This window comes from Hippoglossus stenolepis, chromosome 23 (assembly GCF_022539355.2).
Source record: "Hippoglossus stenolepis isolate QCI-W04-F060 chromosome 23, HSTE1.2, whole genome shotgun sequence".
NCBI classification, from domain to species: domain Eukaryota; kingdom Metazoa; phylum Chordata; class Actinopteri; order Pleuronectiformes; family Pleuronectidae; genus Hippoglossus; species Hippoglossus stenolepis.
The window spans coordinates 16,701,122-16,722,322 of NC_061505.1; the positions used below are offsets into that span (position 1 = coordinate 16,701,122).

The 21,201-nt window shown below is 42.4% G+C and overlaps 1 protein-coding gene and 1 long non-coding RNA gene across 2 annotated transcripts; both read left to right on the plus strand.

Annotated features, from left to right (window-relative positions):
- Nucleotides 1-834: 834 nt before the first annotated feature.
- Nucleotides 835-20,171, plus strand: cd99l2 (CD99 molecule-like 2). The gene is made up of 10 exons (XM_035148791.2): nt 835-1,015; nt 7,538-7,594; nt 8,263-8,304; nt 8,662-8,772; nt 9,938-10,018; nt 10,434-10,502; nt 10,595-10,648; nt 10,779-10,898; nt 16,921-16,986; nt 19,700-20,171. Exons 1-10 carry the CDS (start codon nt 955-957, stop codon nt 19,759-19,761), a joined length of 723 nt encoding a protein of 240 aa, XP_035004682.1. The 5' UTR covers nt 835-954; the 3' UTR covers nt 19,762-20,171.
- Nucleotides 1,403-4,434, plus strand: LOC118102535. Its single transcript, XR_004694702.2, has 2 exons — nt 1,403-3,894; nt 4,113-4,434. It is a non-coding gene; the product is annotated as an uncharacterized LOC118102535 (long non-coding RNA).
- Nucleotides 20,172-21,201: the final 1,030 nt, after the last annotated feature.

Sequence of the window (21,201 nt, forward strand, 5' to 3'; positions counted from 1 at the left end):
TGCAAACATGGTAAATGGTAAATGGTTTTGTATTTATATAGCGCTTTTCTATATAAGAAGAAGAACAAAAGAAAAAATAGCTCATAATAAAACCTTGGCAAATAAAACAGGTGGGTGGCCGGTGGAAGAGATGCCTCTGACCAATATTGAGCAGCAGGTGCAGTTCACTTTCTGTGGCACGAGCGCTTGGGCGTGACACTCGAACCATTGTAACCCACACCAGGCAGCTTGTCAGCGCTGTCTCTGGTGTGAGCGTCTGTTCTGATCCTGGAGCAGCGCTGGTTATAATGATGCAGCGGCAGCACATCGCTAAGACAATGAACGGAGCAGAAAACATGAATCGATTATGTTATGTCTCTGCCTCGATACATAGTCGCTCACTTCCGCAAGACAGACGGCTGTCCTGACCGCAGCCTCTCAACCACGGCTTCCCTGCTCTGTTGCGCCCCGCCCACAGTCACTATCTCATTATTATGACTTAGTATCTCAGATACTAAGTCATAATTATGAGATAGTAAGTCATAATAATGAGATACTAAGTCATAATAATGAGATAGTAAGTCATAATAATGAGATACTAAGTCATAATAATGAGATACAGATTTTTATTTTCTTCATCACAGTGGCGGAAATGGGCTTCCATAAAAAAACGACTCTGTCTGTCCGAGTTTTATTTTTGTCTCAAACTAAATCAAGGATTATAAAATGTCACTCGGACCCTCTGCGCCACTGGTTAGTAGCGATCTACACAGATGTGTACAATGGCAGGGTCCAACCTCAGGGGGGCAGCAACGGGCCTCGCTGCGTCCAGTGTGCGGAACAAAGAAGAAGCCAAAGGGAACGCCTTTAATGCGGCGCTCGTGAAACTGCAAGTAGCCCACGGTAACGGAGTTGCTGTCTAACCGCTGTGCTATCAAGATCCGCTGGGTGGGTGCGTTCGCGATCACTGTAGACATGGCTAACAGTTGTCTGTGGACTGTGGGCCTGCTGCTGGCGCTGCTGCTGCCAACGGAAGGTAAGACTTTGTCCCCGTCTCGCACTCGCATGCTCTGCGCTGCTTTTGTGCCACACTTTGATTCGAGGCCGGGTAGCGGTCCATCGGCCTGGAGACACATGTCCCTGAAATATACACTACTCGTGATTCATTACACATTCACTCTGAATGAGGATCCCTTCACGGACCTCTCACACATCCACGTGTTATCGATCGTATTATTATTAGCCTTCTTATATATTCAGATATTGCGGTTCCATTTGAACCTGATGTTAGACACCCCGTTAGAGTGATGGAGATGCAGATTTTTAAATGAATTATTCTATATATTATTATTATAGTAGTATTATAATATAAAATAATATTAGTTATGCGTTAGTTTAAGGGGTACAGTTATTTAAAATATGACAGTTATTAGAGACCATACTGATGTGACACCACCCAGTGACCGTTTTGTCTGTCTGACAACGATGTCACCGCCTCTCAGTGGTGATGAATATGGGAAGTTACTCACTGAAAGGTAAGTATTGAATGAAAAGAATGAAATAAACCTGTCTGAAGATCATTGTGATGTTCCCCCTACATCAAGGGCCATCTGACATTTTACTGTATTCTGTGTATTCCATCAATGTTTTGCTTATTTATTTTATAAGTACTTGACTAGAACTAGATATGTGGAAAACGTTTATAAATGCAGGGTAATGGATGAGCTTGTAGACAAGCAGACTTGTTCACAGGAGACTGAAGCTCCTGCCACAGGCGAACTATTGCATTTTCATTAACTTAAGTGGTTGACTATGCTTGTCTGTACCTTAAAAGAGCTTAGCATGTAGCATGGCCCCCCCCTCCGCTGCTTCGCATGCCACTCCCTCGAACGCTTGCATCATTTGGGATGGTAATGCCGGTGGTCTCTGGGGTACGTAGTATCTCCAAGGGGATAAAAGAAGTGTTAAAACTGAACCTCATGCTGGCAGAAATTATATAAAAAAAAAAAATCCTAATTTCTCCCTGATTGTCTCATTTGCTGTTGTAGGTCATAAAGAGGCACCAATATTAAAATGAGACCGTTTCATAACCAGTTACAAACTCCTTGTATAGAGGCTTTAAAAACTGTTTAAAAATGTTCATGTGCATAAGTGTCCTAAATCCCACGTTGTCTGCAGCTTTGAACAACACCATATTCACATGTATTTACACTGTCATACACAGTGGCACTATCATGTTTTCAACAAGTCACCCGTATGGACACTTTATGTACAGATGTGTGTAATTACAATAAGATTCAAGAGTTTATTGTCATGTGCACACCAATCACATTTAGCAGTCGCAAAAAATAAGAATAAAAATAAATATAGAATAGAATATCAGATTGGAGGAGTTTAAAAGTCTTATGGCCTGGGGGATGAAACTGGCTCTGAGCCTGGTGGTGCGGGCCCGGATGCTGCAGTATCGTCGGCCAGATGGCAGCAGGCAGAACAGTTTATGGCTGGGGTGATAGTGGTCTTGAATAATCATTAGGTACAGGATGTTGGCAAATTAAGTGTTTCTCTCGGTCACAAACACTGACTTCAGAGTCATTGACACTTCTCACCACCGGTTTCTTATGTCTGATCCGTAGACCGTGTTTAATAAGTGGATGTAGCTTCCAGCTCCAAAAGATGAAGCCTATGCGTAAGTGCTGAAAAGTGTAATACAAAGGATATCCGGCAGGGGCTGGCCCCAAAAGAATACATTTCAATACATTTTTCCCATAAGTATTTATGGTCTCATTTGCTAAATTCACCCCTTCTTATCAGTGGTCTGGTGGTCCATCTGAAAAAAATATCGTTTATGATTAGATATTAGAGCTCAAAGTGTGGTAGTTTTGGGGTGTCCGTTTGATTGACACACAGTCTCACGGATGATTGACAGACAGCAGAGCAAAACTGGAGCTTTACTTACATTGCGTTCACTCATTTGTTTTATATTTATCATTATTCTTTCATTATTTATTTGTCGCTGGTTGTTTTTTACACCGACAGGTTTTCTGTTAGTTCTTTCAATTAGTTTATGTTCACTGTGATAATGACACGTTCTTCGATAACAACAGAGGAGCTGATAAAAAGTTAGTACGGTGAGTAAACTTTTCTTAACGTTTTACAGTTTTTATCTTCATTTTCTACTATCTACTAGCTAGCTAGTTAGCTGATAGTTTTTGCAATGCCGGGTGGACCTGTCCCCTCAGGGCTGCTAAGCTGTGTTAACTAGATGTTAAGGTTAAATCGATATAAATGTAAATTTAGCCAACATTATGATGACGATGTCTGTTTTGTTTCTGCCACATGTGACTGTATAAACGATGAGAGCTGCATTATTGTGAGTTATTAAAAGTCCATGAGGACATCATTATAGTTCTGTTTAACATAATGTTTAGGTAACGTCCTTTATGCAGTTAAACAGTAGCATTAACTTTCTGTGTTTTGTCCTAGTTCTTTTAAATACCTACTGTGTCTCTAAGGTTAACCATGTGAAAAAAGTTTTGTGTAGGTCTATGAAGCTATGTAGTGCAGCTGTCAGATTATACTGACTGCGTAGGAATAAAATCAGACAGTGAGTTTTCTACATTAGATCCAGGTGTATGATTCATCCGGGGCTGTGGATGTCTGATTTCTGGGTCTTTATATCTACCCCAATCTGATTTTATGTGCTAATGTCTGGTGGTGATCTACTAATTAATTGATAGTTTTTCTATTTTACTATGCGCTCATGCTTTTCTATGTTTTTTATCCGCCATCAATCCACCAGAAGCTGACAGGCTGAAGTAATGGTTGATGATGATGATGTGAAACAACTGGACCTCATCCATCACATCCAATCTGTGCAGTTCACACTTTGAGGAGCAGGTCTTCACACACAAGAAGGTTCGCAGATATCAGCTAATTACACTATAAATTCAATAATTGTATTATGCAATGTATAGAATATTTTTTATGCAGGAGTTTATTCATGTAATACTTTAAGTTCATACACACTCAAGTAAATCAGGCATTCGTGTATCTCTCCTGATAGCTGGGTTATGTTTGTGATTCTTTCTAATCCATCATGTCTTAAGTGTTTGTATTTTACTTTCATTTGAAAGGTACTGAATGGCTGTTGTCAGTAGAAGGAAGACCTCATGTATGAAGTGATTGTGGTGCCATTCGTCAGGATGCTGAGGCCGGATAACAACATCCTTAATTCTTTAATGAGATGTGCTGGTGATGTCAGTAAACCACCTCCAGTTCAGCTTCCTCTGATGAGATGACAGACTAACAGAACTTTGTATATCATTCTCTGTATTCACAGGTACAGTTTATTTGCCTTTTACTTAATTTCTTCGGTTTTTAGAGTTGGTAGTAACATTTTCAAAACATACAACATTTGAAAACTATATATATATATAGGCTAGGCCCAAAGTGTTTTTACAATATTTGTATGTAAATAAAGCTTTGACTCAACATGTACCTCGTTAACGTTTGTTTTCTCTACAATATGTACAACATATAACATCAAGCATCACATGAATGTATGTATATTCTTCAGTATCTGCAGTGATTTTGGTATAGGCTTACTAATAATTGATATTAATAAATTAATTATTAGTAATAATAACTGTATTATTATTATTATTGTGTGGGAGGGATTTACTCAAGTGTGTATTATAATGTCCCAGGGTGATAAAGAGCAACAGATCTACCAGCTGATCACGACTGACTTTTTCGTTTCAAAGATCTCACCAAAACCTGGCAAAAACCTCTGGAATATTTTTAATTTATTCAAGCCACACCTGCTGGATACTCATACATGGTGAAACCTCATCCACCATCAAGTTATCAAAACCAGTCTGCTATCCATTCAGTCTTCCCCCGTCATTTGAATCCCTTTCATTTCAACTGTCTGGTCCTAAACCTCTGGTTGTAGCTGTCCCCCCAAGCCCAACCCTGCATTCCCTTCAGAACTATCAACATTTCTAACACAGCTCTCTGCCATATCACCATCTCTGTTACTCCTGGGCGACTTTAACATCCACGTTGACTCCACAGACTGCTAAACAGCAACAGAACTTCTGGAAATCCTGTCATTTTTCAACATCACTCAACACATAGATTTCCCTACCCACAGTAGAAGCCTCAACCAACTGTCCAGCATCGACCTCACCATTTCTGACCACCTTGCCATTCCTACCCCCCTTGAAAAGCAGAAACGCACCATTACTTTACGAAACCTCAAGTTCAAGCTCAACCACAACATCTCAGACTTCACTCTCATGCAGAACATCTCTCCCACCAACCCGGTCAACTTTTATAACACCACACTCTCATCCTGCCTGGACTAGCTAGCCCCCATTTAAACCAGATCTGTCTCCCTCACCCACTAAGCCCCCTGGTTCACTGACAAGCTGAATCAGCTGAAATCCAAGGGACGTCAGCTAGAGCTGCTCGTCAGGAGAACAGGTCTCATGGTTCACGCAGAGACATAAAGAACACCGACATCTTTACAAAACACCCTCAACACTACCCGCTCTGCATTTTACTCAGTAGTAATCTAGTCTGGCTGTGACAATCCAAGAACATTTTTCTCCACCATCAACAAACTCCTCAAACCCATAGACAACCTCTCTCAGTCCTTCACCATTGACATATGCAATGAATTTGTACATTTCTTGAACCTGACCCCCCCAAGCAGACAGATCACACCCTCTCATCCTTCACTGAAACCATCTTCATCTGACCTATCCTCAGTGGTGGCCAGTATGAAGTCTTCTACCAGCGCCTTGGACCTATTCCCCTCCACCCTCATCGAAGGATGTCTTCCCACACTCATCACCAAAACCGTAAACTCCTCCCTATCCTCTGGTTACATCCCCTCCAACATAAAGTTTGCCGCAGTCACCCCCATACTCAAAAAACCTGGACTTGACCCCGAAACTTTCTAAAATTCAGCTGCAATAAATCAGAAATCTTAAACATTGGCCCAGACTCCCTTACCTGCCTCACTCTGGAATTCAAACTCAATATTCCGCAACCTTGGAGTCATCCTCGACCCCACCCTCTCATTCCTGCCCCATGTCAACCATATCACCAAAACAGCCTTCTTCCACCTCCGTGCTTGCCTCCGACCCTCACTGTCACCTACTGCTGCAGAAACACTCATTCACGCATTTGTAATGTCCAGACTCGACTACTGCAACAGTATAGTCTTTGGTGCCACAAACAAAGTCCTTCACAAACTCCAGTATGTACAGAACTCTGTCGCCCGCCCACTTACCAGTACCCGCTCAACTGATCAAACCACCCCAGTCCTCCATGACCTCCACTGGCTCCCGGTAAAATACGGGATAAACTTCAAGATTCTGCTCATCACCCCCACTACTTTTAAGAGTACCAACCGAATTACGTCGATACTACCAGGTACAGATTCATGTTAAATCAATCTGTGCCAAATTTCTGTACCTGTGAGGGCATCTGGGTGTGAGAATATGTATTTGTGAGTGAGAGTGAAATAGAGATTATATGTTAAATAAAGAGAGAGAGAGAGAGCAAGACCATGTGATTCACCCCTGGACCTTGATCAAGCCAAGCTCATTTCTGATTAGTGCAGAGTCACAGCAATGTTCAGTCAATGGCGCAGACACCCAGGGAGAAAAATTACAGGCTGTGTCAGCAATTTACGGCCCCTTCTCTGTGTCTCTATCATTTCTCCATACATTGACCAACTTTATAAATTGTGTTGCTTTTACCCAGTCAAAGCCTGTGTGGCACCGTTACTTTTTCTTCAACTTCTGGGACTCTCATACAGAAGCCTCACAATTCTTTCATAGTAAGCAATCGCTTATAGTGATGAATTTATGCTCGGGACAAACGGATTTTGTCGCGACTTCGTCTTGCAGCCTTCAGGGCCAGGGTTCGAGACCTAATTAAGATGCGTCACCAATAACCTATCCATAATATAATCATATATTTAAAACAACATAGATATAAGTTGTTGCTTCTCTTGACACTATTGAGCTGCTTTCAGACTGGACGCCGCAGATCCTCCGTATATTCTCTGAAGGAAGGAACACATTACATGGCATTTAGCGACCCAAGGACAATTCGGCTCTGGAGGAGGTGCATGTGTGAACACAAATGTCCGAGTGAGACGTTCCACAGCTCCTTATCCGCCTGACCTGCTCAAAATGGTTCTCACAAATACAAATACATGCACACACACTCTGTGTCTTTTTTAAAACAATACAATCACACTGTTGTCTGACTTCCAGTGAGTTGCAGCTCTGTCACAGTTAAAAACAAAGGATGTGGCAGGCACATTGCTTTTATTCTAGCACTCACGTATGTGCAGTCTCGTCTTCTAATAAGTTTTCAAACCGTTTGGTTTGTTATGAATGTCGGATGTGTATTTGTGTTACAGAATGCTTGTCATACTAGGTTCTCACACCAAGCACTTATGAAAAATATGTTTTATATGTTAGCTTCAGCATATCTGCCTCCTTTGTCCTTCTCTTCTGTCCTCTCTGGTCCTTAGTACTTTCTCAGGGTTCTTTTGACCTGGCTGGTGCTCTGGGTGGTGACAGTAAATCATGTAAGTACAATTGAACACCACTCTCTTGTTCACATTATCCTTTTTGTGTCTAAATAGAGGTCATGACACTCTTAGGTTCGCCTCGTAACTTTTCTCTAACAAAGTGAGCTCAGTGTAGTTAGAAAAAAACACCCTGCACACACACCAGGTGATTCAACTTTTTTTGAAGGAGCTCTCAGGAGTATGTTTGATTGGTAGTTCGGTTTCCTCACATTCTGTATCATCTCAATTCACAAAGAAAGTTTTAGAAAGAACAATTGATGTAAAAGCACACATTTGATGCCTCTGGTTCATTTGAATGCTACTGTTCCTGAAACAGTGATCTTAATCATTTAAATGAGTTTGTCTACCTGACTGTTAACTTATAGTGAATTGCGGTATTGAAAATAAAAACTGAACATTCACTTTGTTTTACACAAATGAAGAGAGACTGACTCAGTGACACGATAAAACAATAAATCTGTAACATTTAGTCTATATTCATTTGTATCAGAGTTACTTAATCATTATGTGCCTCACAAATCAGTCCACACTCATCCTGTTACTGGTAGTTTTTTAGATAATATGGAAATAATGGAAACCAATGGAGAAAATCCTAATTTTCACATGAATGACACTAGATAAACTAATTCTCTTTAAGACATAATTATTTCTTACTTTCACCACAGCAACGACCCCTGCACCAAAACCAGCTATACCTGCAGGAGGAGGTAAGCACCACACAGCAGCTGACACAATGCCATGTAAATGTAGGTTTTACACCAAACACCAAAAGATTTTCTTTGGTTTTAGGAACACTGGAGCAGTAGTTTTTGGGCAGAATGTGTGAAAACACTGTGCTCCAGTTTTGGATTCACCTAACCAGTCTGTTACTATTAAACAATTAATTATTTGTGTTGATTTGACACTTTTCATCTGCAACATTTTCCTGAATTTTGTATTTTTAACCCTGTCTATGATTTATAGTCAAATCTACATGTGCTTAACATTTTACAGTAACATGAAGAGAGTTGGTTGACAATCTAAATATTTATATCATTATTCTCTGGTGTCATTGTTCTCTGCAGAGTTTGATTTGGAGGATTTCTTCAAAGTCAGTGGCACCACCACCACCAAAGCCCCACCCAGGGTTGTACCTAAGGGTACCAAGGCCCCAGTCAAGCCTAGACCCAAGCCAGGTGAGAGGGAACCCTCCCCTGCCCATGCATGTGCCGGTGTACGTAAGAAGGCATGCGCATCAGGAACTGGTTGAGGCAGATGGCCACCCGCATTGAGTCTGGTTGTGCTGGAGGTTTCTCCCCGTTACAGGGGAGTTTCTTGTCATCACAGTCGCTAATGCTTGCCTGCTGTGGGAACTGTATGACATTGTAAGGTCTCCATCTTACTATGTAAAGTGCCTTGAAATAGTCTGTCGAGATTTGGCTCTATACAAATAAAATTTAATTGAATAGAAATATAATACACCTTGCAAGTTAGTTACTATGCTAATTTTAAGATACAACTTAAAATCAGAGCATGTATAACTTTAGTAACTGACACTGTGGTGAATAGATTTTTCTAACCCTAACCCTAAATTTTTTTGACACATGACGTCACATTTCAAGCCTTAGTGCTCAATACAGATATTTTTTCTAGATCCAATTGTTTTATAAAGCGGTTCACATTATCTTGTAGTATTTGGCCAGTATCAGACTCAGAATATGAACTGGTCATGGTGATAACGTGACTCGTATGCACAGAAGAACAACAAGACGTGACACACAGCACGCTGTGTACGATAGTAAACAAGGAGAAGAAGTTGTTAATAAACATGGAGGCCACAGATGTGAGGGTTTATGGTTACGTTTTTCTCTTAATATGCTTTCAAACACAGACCGGTTAGGATACGACCACTCAAGTTTTTGCTTGCACAGACATGTCACCCCAAATACTTGAGAGGTCTGAAACCTCACTGTCCCTCCACTGAATACCTCCATCACAGCTGTCTTCCATGTTTGTTTTCCCAGGGCGACTGGCGCCCGCCCCTTCACCTGTGCAAAATTATGAAGAATGTCGATGTAGAGTGTCATAAAAGTTGCATTGCAATTCCGATACGGGTCAAATTTCAAAAAATCTGATCTGTATCTTATTTAGAACCACATATGAAAGTGCTCCAAATCTGATTTAAAAAGATCAGAATCCATGTGATTTGTGCTGTTCACACTGTCATTAAACAATCAGATCTGGGTCACATGGGGGAAAAATCTGATTCAGGCCACTTGGGCCTGCTGTGTGAATGTAGTGTTAATCCCCTGATTGTGCCTTTATTTTACAATAACATTGATCTTTGACTGATCTTCACAGCTAATGATGACCTAAACCTGGCGGATGCCTTGAACCCCAACAATGACATTGGTGGCAAGGAGAAAAACAAGGGGCAGGGAGGTGGGTAGGAGTCCTTTTTTTCTCTTGCCTAATTCTTGTTCTGGATTTCTTACATGCCACCCAAGCCTCTGTTTAACTTCTCCAACTCCAACAATTATTCAAAGATATTTTTTGCAGTTTTAAGACAGCTTTAGGGGTTTACGTTTGTCCTAAGTGGAGCCACAGGATTTATTATGTGTAGGTGCAGTGACCATTCAGGAAACCTGATGTAGAAACAGGTCAGTATATGAATAGACACGTGATGTCTATCCAAATCATTTGATACATACAAAAATTATGGAACCCCCACACAGCACTATGAACTGAAAACACAAGAGAGCAGCTTCACTATCTTAGACTCAACAAGAGGTGACACCACAGTGATTTCATTCTTAATTGTCAGTGCACTGATTATGTATTGTATCTCCTCTCTCAGATAGATTTTCTGACAGTGATCTGGCTGATGTGGGTAAAGATGACACGTACAAGCCTGACAAAGGCAAAGGTAAAGTCTGGATTTAACTACTGGTGTTACAGAAGAGAACAACACTTAACAGTTGAAACAGATGTGAACATCTACTCTTACCGTTTCCACAGGTGGATTCTCAGGAGGTGACGGTGATCTGATTAACCAGCATGATGACAATCGTGGTGGGTTTTCTCTGTCTGCTCATTCATGAATGTGTGACTGTCTGAGCTTACTGTACAACTGTGTGTGCGTGTGTGTGTGTGTGTGTGCGTGTGTTTGTGTGTTTGTGTGTTTGTGTGTTTGTGTTTCCAGAGACCACAGCTGAGGTGGGCACCATTGCAGGGATTGTCAGTGCAGTTGCCATGGCACTGGTGGGAGCAATAACCAGTTACATCTCCTATCAGAAGAAGAAGCTGTGCTTCAGTATGCAACGTAAGGCATTACATTACAGTTCATAACACTCTCTGAGGACATTGTTGTCACCAGTGTGTGACTACATTGCTTTTACACCTACAGCTGAAATGGTAATACTAAATCTATACTATATTATATTTATAACTATAGTTATATTTATGTACGTTATATTTATATATACTATATTGTTAGATCGTTATGTGGACCACTTATATGATCTACAGCTTCAGTAGGACCAAAATATATGGACACAGTGATCAGCTATAATTAAGTTAGTTCTTAGTAGCTACCTTCAATCAATCAATAACAACTGATCAGAAGAGTGTGAATTGTTTATGAACATAATTATGAACCCACAAAGAAGAAAAAAACGAACTCTACTCTTCCCCGCAGCTCCACTAGCATTTTTAGCCTCTTTAAGCTTATTGTTTTGCTTTTTGCCCTTTTTTTTACTCCACACAATAGAAATGCGATAGAAAACATTGTGAGCTGCTGGGAGAGGTGTCAGGTGAGGAAAAATGAGCAGTTCAGTTTGGAGCTGTGTAAAGTCAACCAATTCTGAAGAAATCTTGGCCAATCAGATGGAGCCCTGCTGCCATAGATAATTAATTAAAGATATTCAGATCGTTGACAGGTTTTTCCATCAGAGAATCATTGTCGGAAGAAGAGTCGCCTCCTCCGACTAAATTCTGCTGTGGAAACTTCTACTGATCACATTCTTGCCGAGACAGATTCATCACTATGAGCAGTTGATTATATCAAATAATTGTGAAGCTTATTTATGATCCCAGAACCTGAGGGAAAAGTAACAGCGCACATACAGACTCGCTGCTCTCTCTCTTTCTCTGTGCGTGTGTCTCTCTCTCTCTCTCTCTCTCTCTCTCTCTCTCTCTCTCTCTCTCTCTCTCTCTCTCAGTGCATGCTGGGAGTTTGTTGGTGGAGTGGTGGTGAGCGTGTGAGAGTTTGTGGTATTTTCGCAAATTGCTATAGTTATATTCTAAACTGTGTTTTTGTATGATTGTGTAGTTGTTAGTTGTTGTATTGTTAGTGTGTCTGTGATTGTTTGGCGGTGAGTGAGCCGTGTTTCCTCGGCGGGATGGCGTCCTCTGGGCCGCTGTCCCTGTCTCTGAGACACGGAGTGAGGCTGGTACCGCAGCAGGACAGCCCGGTGGAGCAGGTGTTGTTGGCGGTGGGAGAGCAGGTGGGACACAGGAACATCTCCTACGCCTCTCGCATGAACAAAGCGGTGGTCGTGTTTCTGAAGGAGCAGAAGTTTGTGGCGCAGCTCGTAGAGAGTGGCCTGGTGATCCAGGACCAGCTCGTCCAGGTGACCCCGCTGGCGGTGCCTTCCACCCGGGTCACTGTGTCCGGGGTCCCCCCGTTTATCTCCAACCAGGCGCTGGAGCAAGAGCTGAAGCGCTTCGGGAAGATGGCGAGTGGGTTCAGGCCAGTGACTCTGGGATGTAAAGATCACAAACTGATTCAGTTTTATTAATATCTATGCACCCAATCAAGGCTCTGAGCGGGAAAGAGTTTTTAAAATTTTAAACGAAACACTAAGTGGCATAGACCAAGAGGAATGTATTGTGTTGGGTGGAGACTGGAACTGCTGCACAGATTTTAAGTTAGACAGGGCGGGGGTGGAGCCACATGTTCAGTCATCTCTGCTTTTATCTGAGATCGTAACAAAAGTAGATCTGGTGGATGTGTGGAGGTTAAAGCATCCTTCAGCCCGGCAGTACACCTGGGTCAAAGTTTTAGATGGAAGGATCAGTGCAGCCAGGTTAGACAGGTTTTATCTTTCTGCTGCTTTTACTAATCAGGTTTTTAACTGTCAGATCCTCCCTGTTGGTTTTACTGATCATCATCTAGTTTTAATGGAGTTTATTTTATCCTCAACAGTAAAATCAAAGTCTTTTTGGCATTTTAACGTTAAATTATTGCATGATTTTACTTTCTGTGAGAATTTTAAACTGTTTTGGGCTTTTTGGAAAAATAAGAAAGACGAGTTTTCCTCCCTTACCCAGTGGTGGGAAGTAGGAAAGGCCCAAATCAGAGTGTTCTGTCAGCAGTACGCAGCCAACTCCACCGTCAAAATAAAAAGAGCCATTCAAAAGCTAGAGGAGGAGATCAGAAACCTGGAAACTGTCCCAGTCACACAAAGCAACGGGCAGGATGCAGAACGGCTCAAAACCAAGAGACAGGATTTAAATTCATTTTTACATGAAAGAGCCAAAGGAGCCTTGGTCAGAGCCCGCTTCACTAAACTACATGATATGGACGCTCTGACCACCTTCTTCTTTAACTTAGAGAAGTCGGTGGCTCGGAGGAAACAGATGGTGTCTCTGCGGCTCCCAGACGGAGAAGTGACCACAGAACCGGCTAGGATGAGGAAGCATGCAGTAGAGTTCTACTCAGAGCTGTTCAGAGCAGTTCACTGTGATGTGGACTCTGCTGCAGAGCTGCTAGAAGGACTTACTCAGCTGAGTCCTGAAGAACAGGAACCACTAAACTCTGACATCACCTTAGAGGAACTGACCGCGGCTGTGTCGCAGAGTGTTTTAAAAAAGGGACACTTCCTACTTCCTGTAGACGCGCAGTTCTCTCTCTGCTGCCTAAGAAGGGAGATCTTAGCCTTTTAAAGAACTGGAGACCAGTGGCCCTTTTATGCACAGACTATAAGATCCTCTCTAAGGTTTTATCCAACAGACTGAAGACCTGCATCGAACAGCTGATCAACCCAGATCAATGTTACTGTGTGCCTGACAGATCCATGCTGGACAATCTGTTTTTAATAAGAGATGTGTGTGATGTGTGTAAATTATATAATGTAAATGTGGGTATTATTTCAATTGATCAAGAAAAAGCCTTTGACCGTGTGGATCACGATTTTTTTATTTTCAACCTTGCAGGCTTTTGGTGTTCGGGGGGGTTTCCTTTCCTGGGTCAAGCTGCTGTATAGTGGGGCTAGTTGTGTGGTGAAGGTGGGGGAGGGCTGAGCTGTCCTGTGCCCGTCACGAGAGGCATCAGGCAGGGCTGCCCCATCTCAGGACAACTGTACAGCATCGCCATCGAGCCTCTTCTTTGCAGGTTGAGGAGCAGGCTGAGGGGTCTCTCTCTGCCGGGGCTGGCTCACAACCCTCCTGTGGTCGTCTCAGCATATGCTGATGATGTTAATGTTTTTATCCATGACCAGCATGATGTCCAGCAACTTCAGGAAAGTCTGGTCTTTTATGGGAGAGCCTCTTCAGCGGATCAGTGGAGCCCAGGGACTGAGCCTGGTCTTCCTGGAAGTCTCCGGTGGGGAAGGAATGGCATAAAAGTTCTAGGAGTCCATCTAGGAAGTGAGGGATTTCAGAGGCAGAACTGGGAGGGGGTGCTGGAAAAGGTGGAAGCGAAGTTGTCTAAATGGAAATGGTTGCTACCTTATCTGTCCTACAGGGGAGAGTTCTGATAGTGAATAACTTGGTCGCCTCGTCTCTTTGGCACAGACTTATTGTTTTGGTGCCACCTCCAGGTCTGGTTGAAGATGTGCAGCATCGCCTGGTGAAGTTCTTCTGGTCTGGTCAGCACTGGCTGAGGGCAGCGGCCCTGTATCTCCCTGTGGCAGAGGGAGGTCAGGGTCTCATTGACATTGTGTCCAGAACTGCGGCCTTCAGACTGCAGGCGGTGCAGAAGTTGCTGTACGGCTGTGGTCTCTGCTGGTTGGCTCCTGCTCGTCTGCTGCTCGGACAAGCTGTCCGGCTGGGGCTGGACAAACAGTTATTTCTGATCTCATCAACTGAAGCTGACCTGACTGGACTGACACCGTTCTACAGCTCGGTGGTGAACGCCTGGCAGACGCTGGAGGTCAAGCGGACTCCTGACCCCAGACCGGGGATATGGCTATTTGAGGAGCCGCTGTTTTACAATGATTTCCTGAGAACTGACACCTTTTCCTCTACAACGCTAAGGAATACGTTTATTGAGGCTGGCATCATCAAACTGGGCCACCTCACAAAGACATCCTGGGAAACACTCTGTGACGTCACCAACATCAGGTCCTCCAGAGTTCTGAAGAGGATTGTGGAGGAAATGTTGCAGTCCCTGTCTGTGCCACTGAGAGCGTTTGCTGAAAATCGTACTCTAGCTGACCAATGGGATGATGACTGTGAGTACCTGTTTCCCTCTCTGATCGTCAGCCCTGCTGCTGACGGGTGGCGAGAGGAGAGTGGACTGCTTCTTTCCTTCAAAACCCCGGTGCTGGGTAGTTTCAGCTCTTGTGGGAAGAAGCAGCTTTATGTCAGCTGTGTGAAGGTGCTGAACCTTCGCTCTCTGGCTGGAGTCAAGGAGACAAGGTGGACTGAGGATTTTGCTGCAGGCTGCACCCCTGAAGGCAGGTGGAGGGTCCTGCATAAACCTCCTGTTGAAAAACGGGTGGGTGACCTCCAGTGGAGGATTATACATGGAGCTTTAGCTACAAACAGACACAGAGCTCACCTGGACCCGAGCACTGGGGAGGGATGTGGTTTCTGTGGTGATAGGGAGACGGTAGAACATCTAGTGGTGACTTGTCCTCGATTAGAGGTTTTATTTATACAACTGCAGCAGTGGGTGGAGGCTCTGGGGGAGAACTTCTCTCTCCCGTTGTTTGTTTTTGGGCCTAAATACCACAAAGGAAGCAGAGCAACACTCGTCCTGGTCAACTTCCTGTTCGGTATGGCTAAACTGGCCACCTGGAAGAGCAGGAAGAACCAGATGTTGGGTGAAGGCTGGACAGATGTGGAGAAGTGCTTCGAAGGTTTGGTAGCAACTCACCTGAAAATTGAACACGCCTTCTACAGCCTGACCAGTAACCTGGAAGCTTTTACGTCTCAGTGGGGGATCAGACAGGTTCTATGTTCAGTAGAGGAGGACGGTTCACTGGTGTGTGTGTGTGTGTGTGTGTGTGTGTGTGTGTGTGTGTGTGTGTGTGTGTGTGTGTGTGTGTGTGTGTGTGTGTGTGTGTGTGTGTGTGTGTGTGTGTGTGTGTGTGTGTGTGTGTGTGTGTGTGTGTGTGTGTGTGTGTGTGTGTGTGTATAACATGTAGTTTTCTTTTGTAAAATATGAGTCTGATTGAAGTGTTTTTATTTATTAATTTTTGTTTTTGCTGATGCATGAAATGATCTAAATAAAAGTTATCTTAAAAGTCAAAAGTCTCTCTCTCTCTCTCTCTCTCTCTCTCTCTCTCTTAGCTAATGTCTCTGACTCGCTATAGTTTAAATGTTGATTAGTTTGTCGTCACAAAATCAACACTGATCATCACATAATGATCTATTCTTTTATTAATGAGTTAAATCTTTCTTCAGAGCAGCGCATTCATCAGCCGTCAGGCTTGCTCTTTTCTCTCTCTCTCTCTCTCTCTCTCTCTCTCTCTCTCTCTCTCTCTCTCTCTCTCTCTCTCTCTCTCAGTGCATGCTGGGAGTTTGTTGGTGTAGTGGTGGTGAGCGTGTGAGAGTTTGTGGTATTTTCGCAAATTGCTATAGTTATTTTCTAAACTGTGTTTTTGTATGATTGTGTAGTTGTTAGTTGGAGTATTGTTAGTCTCTCTCTCTCTCTCTCTCTCTCTCTCTCTCTCTCTCTCTCTCTCACACACACTGTGTGATCGGACACATGTGTAAACTCAGTATGGGTAAAAAAACGGACTTTGTAAACTTAATAAATGTATGGAGTTGGACCATTTGGTTTGACGCAGCGCACAGCGCGAATGAAAGAAACACAAAGAGGGAGAAGTAAGTTACTGACAGAGCTGCAATAAAAATGTAAAAAATAAATAAAACTATTCACTGTCCAAATATGTCTGTAAGACCCCAAATTAAGACTGTAAGTGGACTTAGTGGACTTGTTCATGGCTCCCTGGTGTCCGCCCCCGAGTTGGGGGCACTGCGGCCTGGCTGTGGAGCTGTACGTGGTCTCTGCATCCGTAGCCAGGGACAGTTATTTATCGCAAGTCATATCGTCAGCACTGTATCAGTATAGCAGAGCACACTATATGCTGATCTGTGCACCTCTCTTCTAACAGAGAGCCTGAACACTGACATGGTGAAGGCTGAGAACCCTGAGGCTGTGGTGGCTACAGAACCACAAGGTAAACAAACACAAACACGCACACACTGTACAGCCTTTTCTCTTATCTATTACTGTAATGGCCCTGAATATAAAACATGTGTTAATGAATGATACAGAAAATGTTTCTTTAATGGTGGAGCTGCCATCACTTGATATCTCCAGTGTCAGAGGGAGAAACACAGGCCAAGTTTACACTGTTTTGTTACAGTGTTGTGTTACTCTGTGGTATGGTGGTCTGTTAAAGACTAAACATTGTTTGTGAGTCTATGTCTGAAATGTGGAATAGAGAGATGCAGGTTAACAGAGCTGTTAGAATGAGCTGTAAATCAGTGCTCAGTGCTGGTCTCAGGTCTGATAGACCACTGCATGGGTGATGAAAAAGCAGGAGACTTTGGTCTGTCATGTTCTAGAACATACTAACAACAACAAACTAACTTAACAAACTAAATTTAAACATATATTATACACAAAAACTAAAATTAAGGGAACACTTAAATCACACATCAGATCTTGATGAACGAATTATTCAAGTTGAAAGTCTTTGCTGATGTACATTGCATAATTTGTTGAGAACAAAATGACGTAACAACGGTCAATGGAAACCAAAATCATCAACCCATTAAGGACTGGATTCAAAACCACACCGAAAGTCAAAGTAAAAAATTTAAATCACAGGCTGATCCAACTTGCGTGAATTTCATCACGACCACTCATAATGAGACTCCGTAGTGTGTATGGCCCCTGCGTGCCTGTGTGTAATGCCGACATTGTCGGGGCATGCTCCTGATGAGTCGGCGGATGGTGTACTGGGGGATCTCCTCCCAGACCTGCATCAGGGCATCAATGAGCTCCTGGACAGTCTGTGGTGGTACTTGGTGGGGTCGGATACACCGATACATAACGTCCCATTGGTGCTCAATTGGATGTAGGTCAAGGGAACGTTAGGTCCACTCAATGGCATCAACGTCTTTGTCATCCAGGAACTGCCTACACACTCTGGCCACATGAGGCCGGGTGTTGTCCTGCACCAGGAGGAACTCAGGGCCCGCTGCACCAGCGTAAGGTCTTACATTCGCTCTGAGGATTTCTTCCCAGTACCTAACAGCAGTCAGGGTACCTTTGGCTATGACATGGAGGTCTGTGCAACCCTCCAAGGATATGCCTCCCCAGACCATCACTCACCCACCGCAAAACGGGCAAGCTGGATGATGTTACATGCAGCATAACATTCACCACTGCGTCTCCAGAATCTTTGACACCAGTCACATGTGCTCAGTCCCACTAGAGGATGTCGGGCCCTAATGCCACCCTCATGGAGTCTGTTTCTGACAGTTTGGTCTGAAACATGAACACCAGTAGCCTGCTGGAGGTCATTTTTAGGCCTTTGGCAGTGCTCCTCCTATTCCTCTTCTCCCAAAGGAGCAGATACCCGTCCTGCTGCTGGGTTGATGCCCTTCGACAGCCCTGTCCAGCTCCCCTTGTGTAACAGTTGGTATCTCCTCCGTGCTCTTGAGGCTGTGCTAAGAGACACAGCAAATCTTCTTGTGACCACACGTATGGATGTGCCATCCTGGAGGTGCTGGACTACCTGTGCATACTACCATTGGGCTACTGGTACCAGTAGTGACAAGGACACTAGCAGAAGGATAAGGATAGAGCAATTGTCTGTGGCCACCACATGTTAAACCATTCAACCAGGGGTTGTCTTGCTTTTGTCTCTCCGTTGTGCCCGTTGTCACTTTCATTTGCACCAAAGCAAGTGAAATTGATTCACAGTCACGTGTGCTTCCTAAATGGACAGATTGATATTCCTACGGTTTAACTGACTTGGTGTTATACAGCGACAATTAAGTGTTCCCTTAATTTTTTGAACATAACATTAACTAACCAGCTTGCTGTCACCTGGCAGGTCTAATTTATTTTACAGTGAACAAACTAGTTACACAAACACTATCTGTGAACCAAATACTCATGTGTTATTCATATTTTTACTTGAGAATTTGTACTACATGTTTTCCACATTTAATTTGTGATTTTTACATTTTACTAACTTCTTAGCTCATTGTTTTATTATCATATTTGTTATATGTGATCTCAATGCACCAACAAGAATCTGATAGATCAAAAATATGATGATGGACAGTGTCAAAAAGGTTGCTGGACTTTGTCTTGAACCAGTCCTTCTTTCATTTTCTTTGTCTCCAGCTACACTTTGGTCAAATTGCTCACATTCCTAAAAAATAAATACACATCCCATCTAATAATTATTTACAAATTCATTGGATTTTACTGATGCAAACATGTTTGAAATCATTCAATCACGAATTCATCCTAATTTGTATCCAGTACACACTTTCTTAATTGTGCAATGATTTGAATCAGTGAAACCCTGTCCTGCTCTAGGTGGCTGAATGCAATAATGGATTGTATGTTGCATTAATGTTTTATTAGTGATTTATGATTTATATATAATTTTTTTTGTATTCTCCTTGTGCCTGTTGGTTTTATTGCTTTGGTGTCATATCTGTATTTCCCAACCTGTCACTTACTGGTTTCAGACCAACTTGCCAAAGCATGCAGAAAAATAGGCTGGTTGTTAATTGTATTTTTTTATTGTACATTGGTCTAACAAACAAAATGAAAAAAATAGACCTCACTTCTCATGCCACCTGCAGGTGCAGTCTAGTGTATCTTTTGAAATGGCTGATAGAGATTTTATTTTGTCTCTGTAGTCCAACAGACTCTCCTGGAGCCGTCCAATGCTGAGCCTCCCACTGAAGAAAATGCTGTCTAAACACATTCACAAGGTCACCCACATACATTACCCCTCCACAAATCCCCCCACCTAAACCATGCACACACTCCCAAACAGAACCTTTCCAAATGTGTGTGTATTTAGTAATTTATTGCTTACTATTTGAACACATCCAACAACACATCCAACTGGTTTGCTTTTTTTTAAAAAAGCATTTCCCCTTTTGACACATAACTGATTATTTGTGACAAATCATATATCTTACTTTTGTTGATGGAAACCATGTGAAGTAGAATAACACTTCCGAGAATCCTGTCTGTGCTCAGTTAAAGGGATAGTTCACTGAAAAATGTATATTCACTCATCATCTACTAAGTCGATGGAGGGATGGGTGAAGTGTTTGAGACCACAAAACACTTTTGGAGTCTCAGGGGTAAACAGTGTTGCAGGCAAATCTAATACAATTGAAGTAACTGGCGACCGATTCTTCAAACGTAAAAAAAAAACTACAGAAAAAAAAAAACTAAAATGCCTCAATAGTGCTCCTGTGGTGTCATTCAAGTGTCCGTAAGCCCCGACATTCAAATTCAACTCTAAATGGCATAATTTACACCATACATACATTTTTTTGTGAACTATCCTTTTTAAGTAAGAACATTTAACTGTAGCAACTAATTATGGAATCACTTGGGAAATGTTGATAAAATGTATAAATGGCCAGTTAGCAGATAATGTATCAACACATTGTCAGTAATAATCATGCAATAATGACACAAATTTCAGTTATTCCTACAAAATGTGACATTTCATGTGATTTATTACTTGTTCACTTTACTGTGTTATTATGAAGTCATAACCAGTGATTATAATACTATTTGTTAAGTAGATGATCAGGGTTTCTGAAGTTAAACATTTGATAAATGTATTGCTTTTTAATGGGCTTTGATATGAGCTCCTTCTCCAGTAGTGGGCAAGGTACATATTTATAGACCTGAAGTAACTGCGGGGAACCTCTGTTGCGTGGACTGACAGTTACATCATTAGTCGTTTCACGCTGCTTATGTTATAATGTACAGAGTTGCATCTTTTTGGAGTGGGAAAAAAGGCATCTATACTTTACTTTCTAATCATAACCTGTGACCTTTTTATACTGTAAATAGCCTGCCGCTTTTTCAACTGGCCTTTAACAACAATGAAGGTAGCTAAGGAGAAGTTTCATTTTTCAAGGTGCTAATGGTAAAATAATTCTGATAAGAACAGTGAGTGGTTGACAGGGAATTGACAAGAGTCAAATCAACACTTGGGAGGATACAATTAAGCTTGCTATATCAGTTGTGCTCTGGTTTGAGTTTAATAGTGCACAGCATTTTTTTTTCTTCCTCCCTCTGAATTTGAAAGGAGTCTGACCCATCACAATACTATGTTTTATTGTGTAAGCGTTGAGATTCAGCGTGTACAGAATAGAATTCATCTTGATCC

What these genes read in the sequence shown, in the direction of transcription:
- cd99l2 (XM_035148791.2), top strand. Translation starts at nt 955, where the DNA reads ATGGCTAACAGTTGTCTGTGGACTGTGGGCCTGCTGCTGGCGCTGCTG. An exon ending in CAAGCCTGACAAAGGCAAAG is followed by an intron (nt 10,503 to 10,594) that starts GTAAAGTCTGGA and finishes CCGTTTCCACAG; the next exon opens with GTGGATTCTCAGGAGGTGAC. An exon ending in GGTGGCTACAGAACCACAAG is followed by an intron (nt 16,987 to 19,699) that starts GTAAACAAACAC and finishes TTGTCTCTGTAG; the next exon opens with TCCAACAGACTCTCCTGGAG.